At 34.7% G+C, this 22534-nt stretch overlaps 1 protein-coding gene across 1 annotated transcript; it reads right to left on the bottom strand.

Annotated features, from left to right (window-relative positions):
- Nucleotides 1-12069: 12069 nt before the first annotated feature.
- LOC103828942 (probable LRR receptor-like serine/threonine-protein kinase At1g29720) lies at nt 12070-22423 on the bottom strand. The gene is made up of 25 exons (XM_009104578.3): nt 21746-22423; nt 21494-21665; nt 21349-21420; nt 21135-21206; nt 20846-20917; nt 20691-20762; nt 20512-20583; nt 19094-19165; nt 18923-18994; nt 18771-18836; nt 18623-18694; nt 17364-17426; nt 16988-17056; nt 16835-16885; nt 16698-16742; nt 16455-16495; nt 14474-14844; nt 14198-14396; nt 14051-14071; nt 13806-13940; nt 13591-13709; nt 13292-13502; nt 12964-13195; nt 12731-12881; nt 12070-12616 (listed from the first exon to the last, which is right to left on the bottom strand). Exons 1-25 carry the CDS (start codon nt 21858-21860, stop codon nt 12218-12220), a joined length of 3036 nt encoding a protein of 1011 aa, XP_009102826.1. The 5' UTR covers nt 21861-22423; the 3' UTR covers nt 12070-12217.
- Nucleotides 22424-22534: the final 111 nt, after the last annotated feature.

The raw sequence follows: 22534 nt of genomic DNA, 5'->3' as shown, positions 1-22534 counted from the left end.
AGGCTCTGTTTGAGAAGCAAATGAGTGAAGCTCAGGTTGCAATGCCCATCATCGATGCTTTTATGTTGATTCCTCAATACAGCAAGTTCTTGAAAGATGCTGTAGCTGCAAAGAAGAAGGAGATGGAAGGCATGATGATTCTTACCCATGAGTGCAATGCCATCATCCAGAGGCTTGATGCTTCAGAGAAATTAGAGGATCCAGGAAGCTTCACACTACCTTGTGCTCTTGGACCTATGGTATTTGAGAAAAGTCTCTGCGATTTGGGAGCTAGTGTCAGCTTGATGCCTTTGTCTGTTGCAAAGAAGCTTGGATTCACCAGTACAAGAAGTGTAGACTCTCTCTGGTGTTAGCTGATCGTTCAGTGAAGTATCCTGTGGGCATCTTAGAGGACCTCCCTGTGAAGATTGGAAGGTATGAGATACCTACAGATTTTGTGGTGCTTGAGATGGGTGAGGAGGCTCAAGACCCATTGATTCTAGGAAGGCCATTCTTAGCTACAGCAGGAGCTATTGTTAATGTGAAGGAAGGCACGATTGATCTCCATTTGGGTAAAGAGAACATCCTCCACTTTGACATTAAGGAGAAAATGAGGAAACCAACTGTGTTCGGGCAAGCCTTCTACATTGAAGAGATGGCCACTCCTGCTGATGAGCATCTTGAAGAGTTACCACCTGAGGACGACGAGGAGGGAGCATCTCCCTCTACTCATTCCCTATAGAAGGTAAACCACCACACTCCCTTGTATATACCATTTCATTTTTTGCATATTAGTCTTCTTTTCGGTATCTCTCTCTACTTGACAACACAGAGACTGTGTAACTCAAGTTTGGGGGAGGTACCAAGTATTTGATCATGTTTGCTTTGATGTTGTTTCATTGAGTCATGCATTGCATACCTATTTGCATATTAAAAAAAAAAAAACAATCATTTAGTTTGCATCATTTGCATTTCTAGGAGAGTCTAGAGCATATAGGTTGCATTCACTTGCATTGGGAGCAATGATTTTAAATGCCTTGTAAAGAACACTACGTTGCACCTGAGTAGCTTTTGCACCTCTCAAAAAGACTTGTATGTTTCGAGCCTTGAAAACTCTTCCTGAAACTTGTTGATTGCTGAAACTCAGTCTTTGAAGCCAACTACAACCTTATTTGAACTGAACGAACTTAATGCTCTTGCTCATGGTCCCTTGTGTACTGAGTCATGGCTATACACACTTGAGTTGTCACATCTTTTATGCCAATCTTTTTTGACAAACTCTAGTGGTAGACCACTCCCAAAACCTTTTCCTCCTTTTAAGCTTTCATTGTTTGATGAGTGAGGCCTTTTTCGGAAAGTCTTACATGTGCATAATGTTGAGAGTATCGGGAACGACAATGCTTGATCTTCATTCTTGCTAGATTGGGCACTCTATTGTCTAGCTATAGGTGGGGGGTGAGTGTTGTGATTATGATTTGGGAGAAATGAAAAAGGAAAAGAATAGACTCTTTGTGCTTAAGTGAATTGTTTTATTGGGATAAGTAGAGAAGCCTCTAGCTCAAGTTTTGAAAGTCTTGGCCCCCAGCCTAAAAAAATAAAAAATAAAAAAAAAAAAAGAAAAAAAAAAAAAAAAAAAACGAAAAAAAGAGAAAAGAAAAAGAAAAAAAAAGAAAAGAAAAAGGGGCTAGCAAAGTTGTTAAGAGCTAAGAAATATTTTGAGGTTCTGAAAAAAATCCCTTGTAGATTTCAAGGAGAAGGAGTTAAAGTTCTTAGGATCTTTTGGTGAGAGATGTGAGTTGGGTTTGACATTTGGGAATGATTGTGTAATTGTATGTTTGGGAAAAGGGTAGAACAATGGAGATTGAGCATTGTATGCATGAGTTGGTCCCTTTCTTAGATATATTATGTGCAATGTCAAGGCTACTTGTTTTGAGAGTAAACCACCTTAAAGATCATATGTTTTGAACCTCTTGAATCACTTGAATAAAAGCCTTCCCTTACCCAACCAAATGACTTGGACCAACTGACCATTTGCAAGAATTCACCTGATGTTTTGTGCTTAATGAATGTGAGAGTTGGTTGATTTGAATGTGTGGATGCTTGATGATGAGTGTAAGAACAAAAAGAGTTAAGATAGGCCTAGAGAAGCTAGAGTGTAATAAGAGAGTGTGCTAGTTGTGTTTCTTTTGGCTATGTGCTCCCTCCTTCAACCTCTCTCCCTATGAGTTCTAGAAAGTTCACTTGTGGACAAGTAAAAGAACAAGTTTGGGGGAGTTGATATCTTGCATATTTGCATTGTTTTATCCATTCATCCATGAGCATTTTCATCATATAGATTAGGTTTCAGACATGTTTAGGTTGCATTTTGCATACATGAGTCTCTATTAGGTACTGGAATACCACATGAGGCTATTTGGAGCTCAAAAGAGGTGAAAAGGTGACCATTGAACGAACCGAGCATGGGAGCGACCTCCCGGAGCGACATCACGAAGTCGCTGTGTCCCACTTCTCAGAGCGACCTTCCTAAAGCGACGCCATGAAGTCGCTCGCGTTCTCATTACTCCGAACAGTCTTAGATGACCCTGGAGCGACCTCTCAGAGCGACCTACCAAAGTCGCTCCCGATCCAGAGCGACCCGTTGGAGCGACTGCACAAAGTCGCTCGCGTTTTCACGTCCGGAGACACACAACTCGCTCTCGGAGCGACCTCTCGCAGCGACCCAGCGAGGTCGCTCCCGAAGCTTGGAGCGACCTGTCCAGAGCGACAGGGAGAAGTCGCTCGCCATCTTGGTTCCCGGAGACAAGAAATCGCTCTCGGAGCGACCTCTCGCAGCGACCCAGCGAGGTCGCTCCCGAAGCCTGGAGCGACTTGTCGGAGCGACGAGCCGAGGTCGCTCCGCGCCTATTATCTGCTCGATTTCTATTTTACTTAAGGGCCTTTTGGTCATTTCATTATGCACGTTTTGCACTTGGAAAAACCTATGTTTTAAACATCTTTTGTAGCCACCAGTGGCAGATTGTCTTTTATCTTTGATCTATTGAGAAAGACACAAGAACTCTCTTGAGAAGTTCATCTCTTGGGTTTTGATTGTTATGTTCTTGTGTTCTTGTTGATTTCTTATCTATTTCTCTACATGGTTAATCTGAAATCCAATATGGGTTTAAGAGGAATCATGGAGATTAGTGAGTAATCACCTTTGGAATTCATGGGTTAGGGAGATTAAGGGTGATTAGGTTAGAGTTAGGATGTTTTGGTGTAGATCATTCATATTTCCTTGCTAGTAGAGTAATCATAATGCATCTTCTGAGTTGGCCACTCAGTTGTTGATCCTTAGGCATTTCTCACCCGAAAGGTGTTCGATGAAATGCCCGAGACAACTCTCCTAGGCTTTTAGTATACTTTGCCAAAGACATTTGTTGTTAAAGGTACTAAGATAGCTAATAGACTTGTTAGTAATGATTGCTTTCATATTATTCAACCAAAGACATTTGATGTTTGAGATATGTTAGCAAATGAGCATTCATCTAGACATAGAGCTTGCTTAGAATTGTGTCTAGGCTTAAGGTTGATTGTTTGATTGATCATTTGCCATCCTTAGTTCGATACTTGATCACCCAAGGTCTAATCCCTATACCCATGAGTTCTCTTTTCCTTTAGTCAAGAAAGTATCATTCTGTTATTGCTTTCTAGTTTTAGTCATAGTTTAAAACCCTTCTAAATCATTGGTTGCACTTAGATTAAGTGAGTACTTGCATTCTCAGTGCTTTGATATCCCTCAGAACTGGTTCGACAATCATTTATACTACAACATTTGTCTTAGGAGCCTTGAAAACTCCTAACATCAAAATTTCAGATTATGTTCTAATTAAAGTAGAAATGACATTCTACGAAGTAGAAAACGAAATCCACTTTTTTCATTGAATCTACAATGTTTAGAATATGTGATCTACGTAAATAAGAATATTCTAAAAATATTTAGAATACACATTCCGCGCTTAACCTACCGATCTAAAATCTTTAGAAATCAAAATCTACACATTACTAGGGTCTTTGCCCGGGCTACGCCCGGGTAAATTTCTTCTTATAATTTTTAATTAATTTTAGCTTGATGAAGATCTTATTTTTTCTTATAATTTTTAATTAATTTCTTCTTATAATTTTAAATTAATTTTAGCTTGATGATGATCTTATTAATTGTTTATATTGTTTGGATGGCATAATATTATAGTTTTACTTGCTTGTAAAACGGATGAGTAACACTCAAGTTTTCGAACTCGTACTCCATGCAATGTATCTCATTTTTGGGTTGTTATTTTGTCCTAATATTTTTTTTAAACAATTAATGATCAAATATTATTAATTTCATGTTATTCCACTTCATTCTCTAATTATACTACGCTTTTTAATTAATTGTATTTGTTTATTTTTGTTTTTAGTTTGCTCTGTGGGATTCTGTTTGGGTGGTGATTTGGTTCCGTTGAGAGCATTTAGTAATGTGGTTCTAATGATATGGCTAATCAACAAAAGATAGACAAAAGATAGGATGATTAGTTGGCAGCGGTTAAGTAGCTGATGCATTACTCCATTGTTTTGGTATCGTCTTGATTAATAACTTTTGTTTTAGTCTCTAAGTTTGCACATATTTTGTCTGTGGTGATGATATTTAGATATAGCATTAAGTGTCACATTAGATGTTTTTTTTGTCAATTATACCTATATTTTGTTAACTACGACTGATTTTTGTGAATAATTTGTTTCTATTTTTATTAGAAATTCTTCCATCATTCTTTTTCAATCTAAGGTAAAGTTTGGTACTTAAAAAAAGAGAAACCATTCATAAGATTTATTCTTCTTTATTTTGATTGGCCTTGGTTTGATGAGACTTGGAAAAAATAATTAAGTAAATAAATTATTATGTATTTTATTAAATCATCATTTGTGGACAATAATTGATGTCAATATTTTGATTGGATTGAAAATAACTTATATTATAGATGCTTTGACTAAGTGACATAAATGAAGGCGTTACATAGACATTAGCCGGAATCGGTGAGTTGTGAAGAATTACGGCGTTTGATTTCCCACATTCAATAAAGAAAAAAAAGACTTTCAATAATGCAAAAATGGAATAAATCCCTAGTCTCAACTGGGCTTGGTCAGATTAAAACAAAAGCCCAAAAACTAAACGAAAATCATCTTCTATGATCCAAACGTGTGGTGGTGATTTGGAGAGATGAAGCAATCTGATTGGCCTGAATTTTAAGTCCTACGTGGACATGCTAAATGGTGAGTATATTTAGCTTTTAGTATAGTATAGATTTTTTGTTCAGATATTGCTTTCCATATTGTCACTGTGTGCTCTTAAGACTTTTTGAACATAAGCTCTTTGATTTGTGCATGTTAATATAAGGGGCAGATATGTGCTTAGGCTCTAATTTCTTGATTGTTGGTCAAATCTACTTCGATGGTAGCAGCATCCTCAGACCATTATAATTTGGTTGTACCTCCTGAAACTAATTAAATAGTTAATGTAAAAGCAGTAAATAACTGAAATAGTAGTCAAAAGCCCTTTAAAAAAAATATAAATCAATGAAGTCGTAGTTTATTAGAATACTATGTGTGTTTTTCCAACTAACCATTTTGTGAGTAATTTTTTAAGTTTTAATATACATTTAAAAATATTTAATTTATTGTCTATTGAAAGTAATATTAAATTTTATTTTATTTTTGTTATTTGTTAGTCTTGTTAGAAAACACATGCTTTTCTAATTAATAAGAAGATTTTCCTATTTAATTAATGCGATTATATTTTGTTTTTCAATTTTTATTCTATATTTATTAAATAAATAAAATTATTCAGAACTATATTTAAAATTCAATACATAAATCATAAATTATTTTTCCTTCTTATACATTTTTTGAATCCATTAATACTTTTTCGTATACATTTTTTTGACTGATTTTTTCGTATACATTTTGCAAACCTATTGTTTTTGAAAGGTTAAATGATGTAATTTAAGGTCCAATTGGTGACAATTTAAGTGAAAAAAAAAATCTAAAGGAACTATAAGAAAAAAACTGAAGGAATAATTGTTCCTTGTATGATTTGATATGGAATATATTTGTGCCATAGTTCTTTATAGAAAAGGAACGATGGGGAATTAGTAAGCCTTATAATTAATAAATTTTCTTTGCAAATGGTAAAATAATCTGGGAATGAACTGGAACGTAGTATTCCTTTCCTCAACTATAGTCAACCAGTTGGACTCTAGTTTTCCAAGATTACAAACTTCTACTTTTAATTTTCTTTAGTGGGATGAACAATACTCTGAATACATGTTTTAACCTAAATGCAAGAGAAACATTATTATGCAAATTCCGGTTTTCTATTATATATGAATAATACAACAAAGTAACTATAATAAAGAAAATTATATAGCATTAAATAATACCGATTTAAATTTTGTATGCTGATTCAAAATAATTTCTTATACTTATTTGAATTTTTTTAGTTTAAGGCAAGGCTTTAATCCATAAATGAAGAAAAAGAAAGATTGAAGCCTCTTATAATCATCCAACCACTGTTTATACAGAGAGAAATTTACAAAGAATCTAAGTTTTCGTCCTAACATCAGCTTAGCATATATCGAAACAATTGTTTTGATACTAATTAAAACCACATTAGTTAGTCTTCTACATATATGTATGTGTACACAGTACACATTCTCTCGGGCCATCCACTGCTACAATATTACATATATCTACACTGCTACACATAAACAAACGTTGAATCTACTTTGATAAAGAAGCCTCCGTTTTTGCACGCGCCCTGAAGCTTTTCTACTGTGTTTCCCGCACTTACCTCTACTGCTTCTTTCTTGTGGATCCGAAACGGGTTGTGACTTCTGACCTGGTAAGCCGATTGGCTTTGTCTCATCCATATCTGATTGAGTTATGGTTTTATTGTAATATATAATAGCTGCATCGAGGGTGAAGAGATGGACAGTTAGCCCATAAAGCATTTTGACAGCAGCTAAAAGAGAAGAACAATACCACAGTTCATTTTTCAAGCACTCTGTCTTAATCATGTCTTCTACCACAACTGCTGCCTGAACTAACTGAGACAAATATGATAGGCATACACATTAGTAAATCCATATGATCTTAGATTAGATAGAGAGGAATAAAAAGAAAAAGAATTAAACCTCAAAAATGCTTTGTGAAGATTTAACAGTTTTGTAAGCCTTTTTACAAAAAAAAGAAAGAAGATTTAACAGTTCCCTACCAAAAGATTGACACTTCCATTACAGAAAATACCAACAGACAAACAAAACATGGGAAGTAGGGACATTGGATATTCACTGTAAAATGGCCCATCAATTGCTCAAGACTTTGTAGTCGACTTGCACCTGTGTCCAATTCAAGAGCAATTATGCGTTGATCATTGCAAGTAAACATTTTGCTACCTCTCAATGATCTGAACTTGTCGATCTGCTTATTACCAAAAGAAAACCTCAGTCAAATTTTGGCGATCGAAAAATACCCAGACAAAATGGAAAATTCAAACCAACACTACCGTACGACAGCGAGGATTGACTATGGCAGCGATGATGAACTATTATTTCCAGCAAAATTATAAATATCATCGAAGTGTCTCTCCATCGTAGCTGTGTGGCTCTTCATCACACATTTATACTATTGAGCTTCAAGTGGTTACTTTCGAGGCTTTGATGAAGTTACGCACAGAAGCTGTTGAGTTGGGTAACCCCATACCAACCCCAATTAAAGTCCCACCTTTGGCGATGTTCTTTGCCTCCCAAAAAATGGATCAATCGGAATCGAAGCTGTGACTCAGAAAGTCCCGGCGAGATGTCGTTGAAGTACATGTGACGGGAGATTTACCGGTGGCTAGCTGAGACTTCGTGGTGGATTTCGGATCTAGGTTTAGAAAGAGAGCTTTATATAGGAGAAGTATGAAGGGGAGATGGAACAGAACATTGAAGAATCGCTTTAACATAGTCATTGATGATAAGGTAACGGTGAAAAAAAAATTTAGGGATTGGAGAAGATGAAGTGAAATCGTCGGGAGAGACTTCCGAAACTTGAAGACGAAGAAGTAAGAGCTGGGTGGGCCAATAATTTTTTTAGAGAGAGCCCCTACAGAAGCCCACCTTGACTGTTAGAGAGAGCCTAACGTACAATCATAAACCAAAAAAAAAGTACATGACATGGCAAAAGGAAATGTTCTGATTGGACTATTTTTCTGTCCGACGTGACACTCTAAAAAGCCTCCCTCAAGCCCTTTTAATATAGTATAGATTATAAATCTAAAACACGTAGAAACTGACTTCTACAAATTTACTGTAAATCTAAAACATGTAGAAATCAAAATCTACACATTACTATTATTCTAAAAACCTGTAGAAACCGATTTCTACAGATTAGATGTATTCTACGGATAAGAAATCAGTTCCTAAAAATATGGAAACAAAATATTTGAGAATATTCACTTTCATATTTTTTTAAAAATCGATTTTTTTTAAAAAAAAAACAAAAAAAAACGAATTCATTATTTATTATATTTAAAAATTACAATTTTGAGGGCATTATTGCCATTTTGAAAATAATTAGCCTAATAGGACATAAAGTATATGAGATTAGTCTAAAGGGACATAGTTATCATTTTTTTGCTTTAAAAAAACAATTTTCCCTTTATGGCTTGCTGTGATTTAAATTAACAAGTGAAGATTCTTTGGTTCAGACTAAAAAAGCAATGTCACTCGATATAGATTTTATATTTTCCATATGTGCTCCACGTCATCCCTTTCCGTTTATCTCTATCACCGGTAAATTATAAGCGACAAGCGTATAACTGGCAAAATTTTGGCTAAATGTTATTTATTTAATAACGCTAAAATCATTACCATATTTTAAATTATGGCATAAAAATTTTAAGGAGAATTTTCCTGAAGTCTGCTCAACTTCTTTTGTTTTACAAAGAAAAATTAGCAGATTTCACCTGAAGTTTGCTAAGAAAAATTCATAAAATGGTTTGTTGCAAAGTAAAATATGCATTGACGAAAAGATCAAGTGTTTGATTACATAGATCTGGTGAGATTTTATGTTTAGCTTCTCTGGCCACCTAGAACTACTATTTAATCTGAATGAAAAAAATACTCAACCATTAATAATCAAGAATCATTAAACTTTAGGAAGTTCAATGATAATGTGATTCGGAAACCGAGAAGAAGAGTGAAATAGGAAAAGCAAAGTAAGTGAAATTTATTAGAGATATTTGTATGTTTTCTCTTTTATTCTTTACAAGGACTCTCAAGTCTTAAAAGTTTCTCTCTATTATACTTTGCAAAGGTGATATGATCCTAAACAGCATCAAAGTCTAAGGTATGAAAGCGAGGTATGAACCAGCTAGGCTATTGATCATGGTTTGATTTAATGGACATTTTCAAGGTCCGATTGGATTGATTTACGAAGTTTTGGATCGAGAGAAGCTACTAGATTTGGGGCAGAACATGGAAGTCTTTAAATGAGATTTGAGCTTATTTTTAGGCCAGGAAAAGGTCCAAGAAGTTAGACATCAAATCCAGCCCGATTTTATGAAGTTACAAGTTCATTAAGAGCCTAAAACAAGAGGTTTCTTTGCTTGCCAAGAAGATGGACAAAAATTGACACTCTGAAATTGGTAATGGATAAAACTTGCACTGGATGAGGTGATGATTATTTTCCTAGTTTTTGGTTTTTTGGTTTCTAGATTTTGGTTTTTGGTTTTTAGTTTTTGATTTTGCAGTAGATTTTAGTTTTTAGAAAAACACGATTGGTTGTTTTAGATTTTGGTTTTTAGTTTCTGGTTTTTGTTTTTAAAATTAACAAAATAAAATTTTATTAAAATCAAAATGTTTATTCTGAAAAATAAAATGTCTATACTGAAAAAAATCAAATATAAAATACAATCATCAAAACACACATAGACTTATTTAATAAAATTATTTTAAAAAAAAAACTGCAAATACAAAATAGTAGGCATGAAATACTAAAAGAAACAACAAAAAAATTATTTTCTTAAATAAAACCTAAAGTTATCAACATTATATACCAGACAAAAATATTTTTGTATTTAAATATTAGATAGAAAAAATATATTTGTATTTAAATATTAATCAGACAAAATATTTTTGTATAAAGAATTTTTCTAAAATATTTCAATACAATAATAAATATATATATATAATATATAGATGAAAACTTCATCATAATAAGAATATATGTAAACTGCCTTACATAGATGTGCTCAGAATACGTAAGGTACTAAGGTGTCTTACCTATTATGATTATCATTGCACCAAACTGCCTTACGTATAGTTACATTTCTAATAATAAATAAATGTTAAAATAATTCAAGCAACAAAAGTAGGAACCAACGTTGAGTTGGCCTAGTGGTAAAGGGGTTGCGGCTGTAACTTCCGCCACTTGGGTTCAACTCACGGTAGGAGAGACTATTTACAATGCTTGGGTTCCCGGCAAAGAGGTGAAAACACCTTTTTATTGACAGGGGTCTTGATTTCTTTTTCTCTCTCCATCATTTTCTCTCCCCCTTATCTCTAGGTTTCCGCCTCATATTTTCGCTTCTCCGGCGCCGCCGTGTCCTTCTAGACGGTTGCCGGAGCCCCGTTGTGTCTCTTCTCCGCTTCTCCTTGTTTGTCTTTGTGGTCTGTGCTTTCTATTTCGCGGCGGAGGTGGTGCTCAACCTAGGGTTTCTGGTTCAGATATGGAGATATAAGGTTAGATCCGGGCGGAGCATGGCGATGTCGGTGGAGTTTGAGGACGGCTCCTCGCTTGTTGTGTTAGTTTCTGGATTTCTCTCTGAGGTCTCTGGCCAGAAGTTTTCCCTTTCAGGGTTCGGGTTTTCCGCGAGGCGGTGGCGTGTGAGGCGCTGAGTAACCTGTCTCGGGTTTGTCTCCTCTTCAGTGTGGCGAGTGGCTGTTTGGGAGTCGCTTCTCAGCAGGTTAGGGGTCTGGGTTCTTGGATCTACGGCCTTTCACCTAAGTTTTGGAACCGCCGTTGGTCTATGGTGGTGGCGTGTCTTGGACCTTGTTGAGTGGATTTTCTCCTCTTCCCGTTGTGGTCTGTGGTGGCAGCGCGTGTGGGTTGTCCCATCCGTGTGCGTGTCTTGGTCTCCTCGGTGCGTGCTGGTGAAGACTGCTCTTCAAAGTTGGTGTGTGCTCGGTGGTGTGGCCCTCCTGTCATCGTCTCTTTCTTCATGTGAGCCTTGCTGTGGTTTGAGTTTTAGTGTTTGCGCTTTGGGTGTGTGGTGTAGGATAAGCTTCACTGGATCTTTCGGCTTTCTTGTTCACTTGGTGGCGCTTCTCCGGAGGGGGTGCTCTCTTCATGTCTGATTGTTCTTTTGAGCGTTCGGTTAAATGGATGTACACGGTCACGGGTTGGGGGTTGGAGGCAGCAATCTTCAGTCGTCCTTCTCCGTACGACGGCATCGCCGGTTGTAGATCCCTCCTCGTGCTGCCGGTGCGGTTCTTCTTGGGTGAGCGAGCGAGTCCGAGATGTGTTTCTCTGTGCAGGTTGTGGCTCGTGGGTCGATCAGAAGCTGCAGGAGCCGTGTGTTTTAAGGTTTGAGGGCGCCTTTCTCTCCGGTAGCTCGCGGCAACTGATTCCTCACTTCGCTCATTCCTCTGCCTCTGGTCCATCATTGCTCTGGTGGTGTCTAGTTCTAAGCCCTATCTCTTGTTCTTTCATTTGCTCATGTTCTCAGTAGGTTCTTTTGTTTAGTTTAAATTTTGCAAATCTGTTTCTTGTTATCTCTGTAAACTCTGTCAAAAATGAAAAATCTGGTAATAAAACTTTAACATTTTTACCAAAAAAAAAAAAAAACAAAAGTAGAAAAAACTAGTTTTTGTTTTTTGTTTAGAAATTGGCAGTTATTTAAAAAAACTAGTTTCCCTAGATTTTAGGAAAACTATTTCTCAAAAAGTTTGATGGGATGAAAAATGGTTTTTGAAAAAACAAATCCAAAAACCAATCCAAAAACTACAAACAATCACTATTGAAACAATCACTGCCGGAGTTCAGAAGACGATATTATTCCATTTAAAAAACATTCACAAAGATCCATGACAATATAAGGTTTCAGACATCTTTACTGATATAAGACAACTTACAAGCCTTTTGTCTCTCATAAGAGACAAGGCAATGCACACAGCGATTGATATTAGAATGCTGAGGATGAAAAGTTTTGTGTGGAGTTTAAGAGCATGGACTCGGGGTATAATGGGTAGAGATCTGTACTAGAAACAGAGGATTTCATTGTCGTTTCTGTTTGATCAGTCAAACCAGACGTGCTCGAGCTACCATGTGTATCAGTGCCCATCAGTTTTGATATGCTAAAGTTGTGTTCATATAAACCAGGATCTGACAGAACCTGTGTTATTTCGATCTCTCCCTCTAGCATTTGTACAACCTCTGACATTGTTGGCCTTAACAATGGAGACGAGTTTGTGCAAACTAGAGAAACTTTGATCATCCTCTCCGCTTCTTTTCTGTTGAAATCACCTTCGAGCACTGGATCAATGATATCCATTATGTCTCCTGTTTGTTGCAGCTTCCGTGCCTGAGATTTGATGTAAAAACGATTTCAGTAAACTTATAGTGACAGAAATATACAGAGTCAATACTAAAATTTTGATTCAGTTGGGACAAAGAGAAAGGAAAACTCAACGCTTACCCATTTGATAAGCCAGACGTGATCAGCACTTCCCTTTTGTTTCGTATTACTCTTACCACTAACAATTTCCATTGCCACAACCCCGAAGCTGAACACGTCTGCCTTCTCGGTTAGTTCACCATATAATGCATATTCTGGAGCCATATATCCACTGCATTATAAAAGAAACCAATAATGAAATATTTCTTTTGACATGGTGCAGTTTTTGTTGTTGTTTAATGTTCTATACTTACATGGTTCCTGCAATTTTGGTGCTAATGTGTGTGTGTTCTTCTTCATGAAGCCTAGCCAATCCAAAGTCAGATATCTTTGCATTTAGGTCGGCGTCTAGAAGGACATTAGTGGTTTTTATGTCACGGTGAACCATCCTAATCATCGAACCTTCATGGAGGAATTCAAGCCCTCTTGCGATTCCTACACAAATTCTTTGTCTAGCCGCCCAGTCCAAATTTGGAGCACTCTCTCCTGGAATTAGAATAGGAAACCAAAAGAAAATTACAATTGTTTACATGTGGTAACATGTATGTATTTTCAATGAAATAATGAGTGACTATTATTTACCATTAAGAGCAAGAGCAAGGGAGTTATTTTCCATGTACTCATACACAAGCAACAACTGATTCTTCTCGACACAACATCCATAAAGCTTGACAAGGTTTGGATGATTAAGGCCTGAGATCATCCCTATCTCATTGACAAACTCGCGGTTTCCTTGGCATGATTTGGCAGAAAGCTGTTTAACGGCTATGATAGTTCCATCTGACAATTCTCCCTGCATTAAGTTTCTCATATCAATGGTTTAGGAAACAACCTTTTTTTTATGTATGTTTGATAAGAACTTGGCATTTGTCTTAGCATACTTTGAATACGGATCCGAAACCTCCTTCTCCAAGTTTTTTGGCTTCATCGAAATTGTTTGTTGCAGCTTGCAGTTGCCTCCATGTAAAGCAAACAGTTTGCAGTCCCTGGGCTCTCAAATCTATGTTTTCAAGTTCCAAAAGAAAAATCATTGCTAATGGCTAAAATGAACCAGTTATGTAAATGGAACCAATTCATACAATGTGAACTATGTTACCTCGTTCTCTTGTGTTCTTGTCTCCCCTGCATCTTTTCTGAGCATATAATCCCAAAGCCAGGAGCATAACTGCTAACAAGGCACCCGTTATCCCGAAAATTAATGGATAATTAGTGCGATGTATTGTTTTCTCCGCTGCAAATGAGACATAAAAATTGTAAATATATATACTACATGATGCATCATATAAGTACCAAGCTACATAAATTTTCTAAGAAAGTAATATTTTTTTTCTTTTTGTACACCTCCACATCCTGGCCCCAAACCTGAAATTTTGAAAGATGAATATTCTCATGAGGTGACAGGAACCAATACTAGTAAGATGAAAGTAGCAACTTGATAGTGAAGAAATACACAAAAACAATAGGATAAGGAGTTTCATGGGTACTAACTACTGTGACACAAGGAGATCGCAGAGATAATAGGACCATAGTTCCCTCTTTGGGGAATGAGAGTTGTCCCCTTTCCCGCCCAATACAACCGAATCTCTAACAAATGATTAGCTACATTCACGTTAGCTTCTTTCACAATAGGCTTTCGATTTCCATTAGCCTCCTCTTTGATGTTAAAATCCCTCTTGAACAATTCTCCCTAACAATAGAGAAAACGGATATCAGCAAGTAAACTTCAAGAAATGATCAGTTACTCACTAAACAGTGCCCTTTTACCTGAAGATAGATATCAAATATGCGTCTGCCGAGTCGACTGTAAGGTTCTTCGTTGGAAAACTGAATCTCCATAAAATGGAGTTTCACATTGTAGGCTCCATTTTCCAAGCAAAACGCATAATAAACCAGAGATTGAGCAGATTGACGTGCGGACTTATAGAAAGCAGGAGAATTCTCGGGTAATGCAAATGTAGGGGTAATGATGTATATATCATTCGGCAAGTAACCTGTGCTACTTACTCCCCAGTTTTCAAAGTGCTGATTTGTTGCGGCTTTGGTTTCATTGTTATCAGCTTGATAAGTGATTTTATGAGAAGAGTTTGTAATAACTACGTTGTCTCCACCACAATTTATATGTAGAGACCGTTGATCTACAATTGAACGATTATCACCATCATCAGAAGTATTAGAGACAAATCCTCTGTCCATCATAGTATTAGAGACAGAATAAAAATAAATATAAGAATGAAAATGTGTTTTTTGCATGAACAAAATATGAACATGAGGTTTTTGCATGAACAAAATATATTTTTTCCAGAAAAGAGAATCATGATACATTCTTGAATATTGGTGGACCGACCAAAATAGCATTATTTGATGGGACCCATGTTAGGGGTGGGCGTAATGTAAATCTACGAGATATTAAAGGTATATGTTGTCTGCTCCATTTTATCTAGAAAGACTTTTATTATTTGATTTGCTTTTCCACTATACCAGATATCGGGTAAAATCTATATTTATTTATATATTTGATTCTATCTGTTAAAATTGAATATTTTAATTGGGTACTTGATTGTTTCTAATAAATTCTTGCAAAAAAATAGTTAATCTGTGAATCAAAATACTGTAAAACTGGTATAGATCAAAAATTAATTATATACTAGATCTCAATCCGCGCAACCGCGCGAGTGTTTGTTTTCATTTATTTTTATAGAAATATTTTATTTTTAATTCTACATTGATATATATTAGTATAATATATATGAGGTGTGTCTATTATTTTTTAAAACATAATAATTTTATTGTATATATTTTTTTATTGAATTGGTTGTTTTCAGACAACGTTTTTGGCTTGGAAAAGATTGATAATTATTTAATTCCTATAATTTAGTAGACATATTATTTAGTTCCTATTATCTAGAAAGTAAGTTATTTAGATCTATAATAATGTAAGATTATATAAATTAAATGTAACATGACTTTCTAGTAATATGTCCATTAGGTTCAATTTTAAAAAAATCACACATGAGTAAAAGTTGTGACGTTTCTTTTAATATATAAGATATCAGACTGAAGCGAATATCAGTTTTAAAAAAGTTTTGTATTTTTGATTTGTTTTGTTTTGAAAAGATATTATATATTAATATTTGTTTTGATTAATAAAATTATGAGTATCCAAATTTTTGAACATAACGTGATAAAAAAAACTTATAATCGAAACGTACTCGTAATCATAAAAATTTATGAATATTTTGCATACCCTACCCATGATCATTAAGAAAGGAAAAGTAGTCTTGTCAGAGCTTCGATCCTAATGCATTATTCATAAACCTTAAGAAACTAAACCACCTGATCTGAAAGAATACAGTAAATTTGGCCCCAAAATGTTATATAAAACCATTAGCCCAATCTAGTACTTCATCAGCTTGTGGCCACAACTGGTTCTGATTAAAGATGCCATGTTATCTAATGCATCTTGGAAATAAGTTCAACGGATAATTATTTACAATATCTCCAATGTATTTTTCTATTTAAAAATAAAATAAAAGTGCTTTTAAATAGAGAATTCTTCTGCAATGTATGCTTCTAAAAATAAATGATTGCTGATTCTTATTTCAATTATAGATGAAGTTATTTTTCCATCCATATTTAGTTGAAAAATAACAATTATTATTTTAAATTAAATATAATAAGTTAGTAAAGAATGTCCTCTATAAAACATTTAGAGACAAATATATAGATGTGGTAGAATTGCTCTTACAGTTGCACTTTATTGGACTAGCACATGGTAGAAGTCCAGTTCTGTTAGAAAAGAAAATGAGATTATAAGAAAAGTATTGAGGCATCTCAACGGCAGGAGATATTCAAATCATTTTTTGTTCTGTATGTAAAAGCAAGAGATTACTAAGTTTAGTCAGTTCTTTTTTTTTCTTTTTTTTTTTTTTTAGTTTAGTCAATTCTTGTTGTTCGATTGTTGGACGATAAAGTAAAAGAGTGCACTTACAAATTTTTCTGCAAATATGAGCTCCGGTATGAATTAATGTTAATACTGATTCAACAGAAAATAGAACATAAACTTCAACAAAAGTAGGTTATAAGCGAAAGTAGATTATGTATCTAACACAAAATTCATGTTCATACCTCTTGTCCGGGCAGCTAGATGGGTATGAGAAATTGTTATAAGAGAGGTCACTTTGAAGATTTAAAAAAATATACAAATCCAAGAAGATGATCAGCTGACACAAACACAAATTTCTCTGAGTCATACAAAACAAGTGAAGGCCTTAAACTTACATGTAAGATTCATTGTTGAGGAAAGCACCAGATCCAGCGTTTCCAGAAAGCATGTTATCATTCAAATAGCTAAAAGAACATGTCGAAACAATATATTATTCGAGGGTGATTCTGAGGTATGATCATATGAAAAGGTCTTCAACTCTTTAAAAGTCCTGGTCCTAATCAGTGACAGATCTAGAAACGTTTTTAGTTGGAGGCACAATTCTAAAAGTAACCAAAAAAAAAATTCTGAAGCGGAGGCACTTTTTTTATGTTGGTTCATTAAATTAGGAACAATTTAATCAAACCAAAAAAAAAAATGGGGAGGGGTGCGGGCACATGACCCTTTGCCAAAGACGTACGTCTGTCCCTGGTCCCAGTTTGTAGTACTTACGTATATTTGGGTACTTTTCCTTGTAAGTCAACTTCACCACTCAACTTGTTGAATGATACATCACTGCAGCAAACAACATGTTATAAATTGTAATTAACCAGCCCAAGATGTCATCAGTTGATTTTTCAACATGTTATGTAGTATAAAAAAATACTTTTCCAAAAAGATCCAGTCAGCCAATCAATTAGATTTTGACAATAATGACATCATGTTAAAGTTTGCTTGCTCAGTAATTCAACTAATGGTTAAGAAAACGACAGATGATGAAAAGACGCAGAAAATACCAATATGCATATAACTGTACAATCTCCATGACTGAACCTGAACGCATCCAGTCATGTCAATCAGTTGATTTTTCAACATGTAATATATAAAAAACACTTTTCCAGACGGGATCGAGACATCATAATATCAACCAATCAATTAGATTTCGACAATAATAACATCATGTTAAAATTTGCTTGCTCAGTAATTCAACTAATGGTTAAGAAAACCACAGATGATGGAAAGACGCAGAAAATACCAATATGCATATAACTGTACAATCTCCATAACTGAACCTGAACGCATCCAGTCATGTCAATCAGTTGATTTTTTCAACATGTAATATATAAAAAACACTTTTCCAAACGGGATCGAGACATCATAATATCAACCAATCAATTAGATTTCGACAATAATAACATATTGTTAAAATTTGGTTTCTCACTAATTCCAATGGTTAAGATAAATACAGATTATGAGAAGACACAGAAAATGACTATATAATAACAAATAGTGAAGAAAGCTCAACCAGTTTCCTGATTTTTTAGCTAAGACAGCTAGGACCTTCCGTAGGGTGCTACTTTTTATTGGTTGTTCTATTCCGGTCTGGTTACCTAGACCACCTCAAGCTTGAGTAATAGAATAGCCGTTTGCCGTTAAAAAAAAAAAAAAAAAAAAAAAAAATAACAAATAGAGAAGAAATGTAGGAATAACAGCGTACATTATGTTTGCTTTTTTCTCTCTACGATGCATTTCAAATGATCATTACCCATGAGCCCGGGACTATCTATAACGGTACACTCCGTAACTCTATGCATAAAACTGTACAATATCAATGAATGTACACACCCAGTCAGATGCAAATCTTTTTGTTTTTTGAACCACAGTCATATGCAAACTTCTCAGCAGAAAAAAAAAAGTGAAACATATACAAGCTAGTTTGATAAAGTTTTAAACTTACAAGTTCGTCACATGCATCACAAAAAAGAACTTACAGAGTCTTTAGGACTGGCATGGACCAGACGAAAGAAGGGATTTGACCAGACAAACTCAAATTCCTCAAAATCCTGAACAAGGACAAAGACTCAAGTTTGTGAGTTACAATAAACTCAAATAACAAGATGAGAGGTAGAAAATTATTACAGGGTGTTCATAGATTTGCTGGATATATTTGGAAAGGAGTTTATCCCAGTCATATCACTAATTCTCCTGCATATGATATGATGAACACATCACTTAAAACACCAGTCTTATTTCAGTGGTAGTTTTGTTAATCTTTTGAAGGTAGAAATTACAGATCAATAAGATTTTCTAGGCGGGCAAGTGCATCAGGAATAGGTCCTTTCAGTCCGCTTGCAAATAGATGTCTGTTGATCATAAACCCAATGAACGACACATGCAGGTTAGCCGGTGCAGAAACGCACACTTTAAGAGCAACTACAGTTATTGGTCAAAGACAAGCTTACATTTTCTCAAGCCGAGACCAGTCGCCTATAAAGCGCGGGATGATCCCAATAAATTTATTGTCACTTATCCGACTGCGTATGAAGACAAAACTAGTTTAGAGATCTGTTAAAGTTTTTTTGGGTAAAATGTTAAGTCAGCTTTGTTAAAATTATCTTCTTAAATATTTTATAGGTTTTCTTGAGCATTTCTTCCTCAGTGTAAAATCAAGTCATAACCAAACTATTCATCCTACGAAAAAGACAAAGCATATACTATTTTGCAAACAAAAACAAACAAAACCTATAAGAGTTTTGACTAGTAATAATGCAAAATCTCAGAATTACAAAAAATAAAATTAAGTTGAATATTACTAATTTCAAATTTCCATGATAAAGATTGCTAAATATTTTTTTGTACAATTGGATCAATTTTCTGGAATAGCGAAATATAACTTATACTATAAAACAGGTTTTCATTATAAATATTAATGCTAAACCATTACAAAAAAAAAAAAAAACTACGTGGGGTTATTGGTTCTAGTAGTTTAGTAAATTTAGAAATACATTTTGGATTTAGAAATTTTGATAAATTCATTGATTTTAAAGTCAAACAAACAGATTATACAGATTTCAAAATCAAAATAAGTGGATTATTATAAATATACAGTCAACTGGATTTTCAATAAGTTCAGATTTGTAACAAAATATAATTTTTTTTTTAAAACTACAAAATTTGTTTATGTCAAAACGTGTTTATGTCAAATTTTCTCTTTTTATGTGTTTTTCCTTTTAACATATATATATTTTTTAACTCGCGTAGCAAGTTATCATATATTTGTTAACTAGTGCTTGTTTATAGTAGGTTAGATGAACATGTTCAACACCGTCACCACGTATGACTTGGGGAAAAAAAGATACTGAGAACATCAATAATACAAATCTATCGAAATATCAACATCCAACTCAATATTTGTTACATGTTTATAAAAATAATAATCTCTTACTATAATTATTTAACATATTTTCAATATTTACATATTAAATTTTTAAGCTATTAAAAATCAAATCATAGTGTAATTTCATTTATTACATATTTATTTATAATTTTAAAAATTATTTGTACTAATTTAAAATTTAAATTATTAGCATCATTGTTTTTATTTATATTCCATTTTTTAATTAGTAAAATATTTTCAGAATCACGTATTTGTACGGAGCTTACCAATAGAAGCTTTAGATATAAGTTCAAAGAAATATGTTCAACAAGAAAGCTTTGAACTCAAAGCTTACGGCAAAATATGTCCCTTTCCTCATGAACTTGTACAAATTTACTAATATTTAAGTAATTAAAGATGAGCATTTCCGGTTACAAAGACGAAAAAACCTATATTTTGTTGTTTTTGAAATTTTGTATCGACAAGTACAGAAAAAAAACTTACAATTCCTTGAGATTCACCAGTTTGGAAAGAGTGGTAGGCAGGGTACTTGTAAATTGATTCGACCCAAGTTGCCTGCGATATCCAGTTTCAGAAAGCATCTAAACTATAGCTTCTTATTCCAATAAAACCAAAAGATTATTGTAATTTTGGATAATGGTTAAGATGGAAATGGGTCTTACAATCCTGTTAGGCTAATCAAGTTACCAAGCTCAGCAGGAATAGGACCAGAGAACTGGTTCGCTTCAACACCTCTGAAAATTTGGTCACATTACTGTAATATCAGACTTGTGACTACAATGATCCCTACATGTATGGGAACAAAATAGAGACGTACAGGAATTCCAGCTTCTTGAAATTTTGTAAACCAGTTGGTAAAGGCCCAGAAAGATTATTCGCGCAGACCGAGCTGAGTAAAAAGTCAAAGTTAGTCACAAATCATGAGAGAGAGAGAGAGAGAGAGAGAGAGAGAGAGAGAGAGAGAGAGAGAGAGAGAGAGAGAGAGAGAGAGAGAGAGAGAGAGAGAGAGAGAGAGAGAGAGAGAGAGAGAGAGAGAGAGAGAGAGAGAGAGAGAGAGAGAGAGAGAGAGAGAGAGAGAGAGAGAGAGAGAGAGAGAGAGAGCTAACATGGAAATGAGTTCTGGCATTGAAGCCCACTCCATCGGGATTGATCCCGAAAGGTAATTTCGGCACAAGTCTCTGCAAAGAAGAGCAAAAACTAGCTATAAATTTTTTTTATAGCTAGAACCAAATGTTCTTATAATAATAATAATAAAAAGAACTAACGAGGATGCCTTGCAAACTGAAACCTCAGACTAAAAATTGAATTAGTAAAACTTACATTGATCGGAGATACTGAAGTTTGACCAACTCTGGTGGAACTTTTCCCGGAAGACCAAGGGTCTTGAGCGTTCTGATAGCCACACAAATCATTGGTTTAATGGAAAAAACGAACAAAAGACGTACGGTTGAAAAATAAGACTCACAAATCTGTAATATGGCATGTATTGTTGCGACTACAATCACAAACAATGATGTTCTCACTCGTTGGATCCTGAGCAACATCAATCTTTAGTCTTTTTAAATCGCAAGGGTCTCCATTGCCTAGGTTCAGTTTCGTAATTCCAAGTGTAGAAGCTATCTCTTCAAGCGCTTTTACTGCATAATACTCAAAAAGAAAAATTATTGACTATATAAAATACATATATATGGATTGGAAATGCTGATTTTTCTCATACATTCATCTGGGTGAAGAAGAGCTGGTGAAGCCACTGGTGTTATTTGAGCTGCGAGGAAGCTTGTGGCTATGGTGAATAACAAAATGAAACTTGAGAATACTATCGACATATCCATATTAAATTATTAAGTATGTATGTGTATTTTTGGTTATTCCCGGTGTTATCATTACATAGGGATACAATAGTTCCTTTTATAGTAAACGGAAAAATACGAGTTTCTGGGTCGTCGGAGACTGACTAATAGAGATATATAGGGTCAAAAATTAATTAATAATGTTAACTTCCAAGTTATAATTAATAGTAACAGACAAGTTATTGAATGCTTGATATTGCATGTCTCCTAGTCCTAGTATGTTTTGTTGATTAATTTAGTAGCTCATAGACGCTGCGGTCTATGGACGCAGTTGACCTTCTTTTTTTCCAACAAAAGCTCGATCTGGTGTATGCGAGCAAAGTGATCAATCGATCCAACTTTCTGATCGATCGAGATCTAATCCCAGGTAAGTTGTCCGACCAAAAAAACATAATTTTTTTTTCTTTATTTCTTTTATGCATTTTTCTTGATTTATATTTATACCGAGACAGTGTAAAATAAATTTAGGCGAGGGTTTTTGTGGTTATTGATGTGTTTATTCGTTCTGTTTTCTTTTTTCTTGAGTCAGTTGTTTTATTGTTAAAGCTAGTCGGGAACTATGAGTTTTCCTTGGAACAAACCATATAAATGACGCCTTAGTGACCATTCGTTTAGTTATTTCTATATTTCTTTTTCAAAAAAAAAAGTAAAATAAA

This window comes from Brassica rapa, chromosome A07 (genome assembly GCF_000309985.2).
Source record: "Brassica rapa cultivar Chiifu-401-42 chromosome A07, CAAS_Brap_v3.01, whole genome shotgun sequence".
Taxonomy (NCBI): domain Eukaryota; kingdom Viridiplantae; phylum Streptophyta; class Magnoliopsida; order Brassicales; family Brassicaceae; genus Brassica; species Brassica rapa.
Note: the sequence above shows the minus strand (reverse complement) of the source record. Positions and strands in the feature narration are given on the sequence as shown.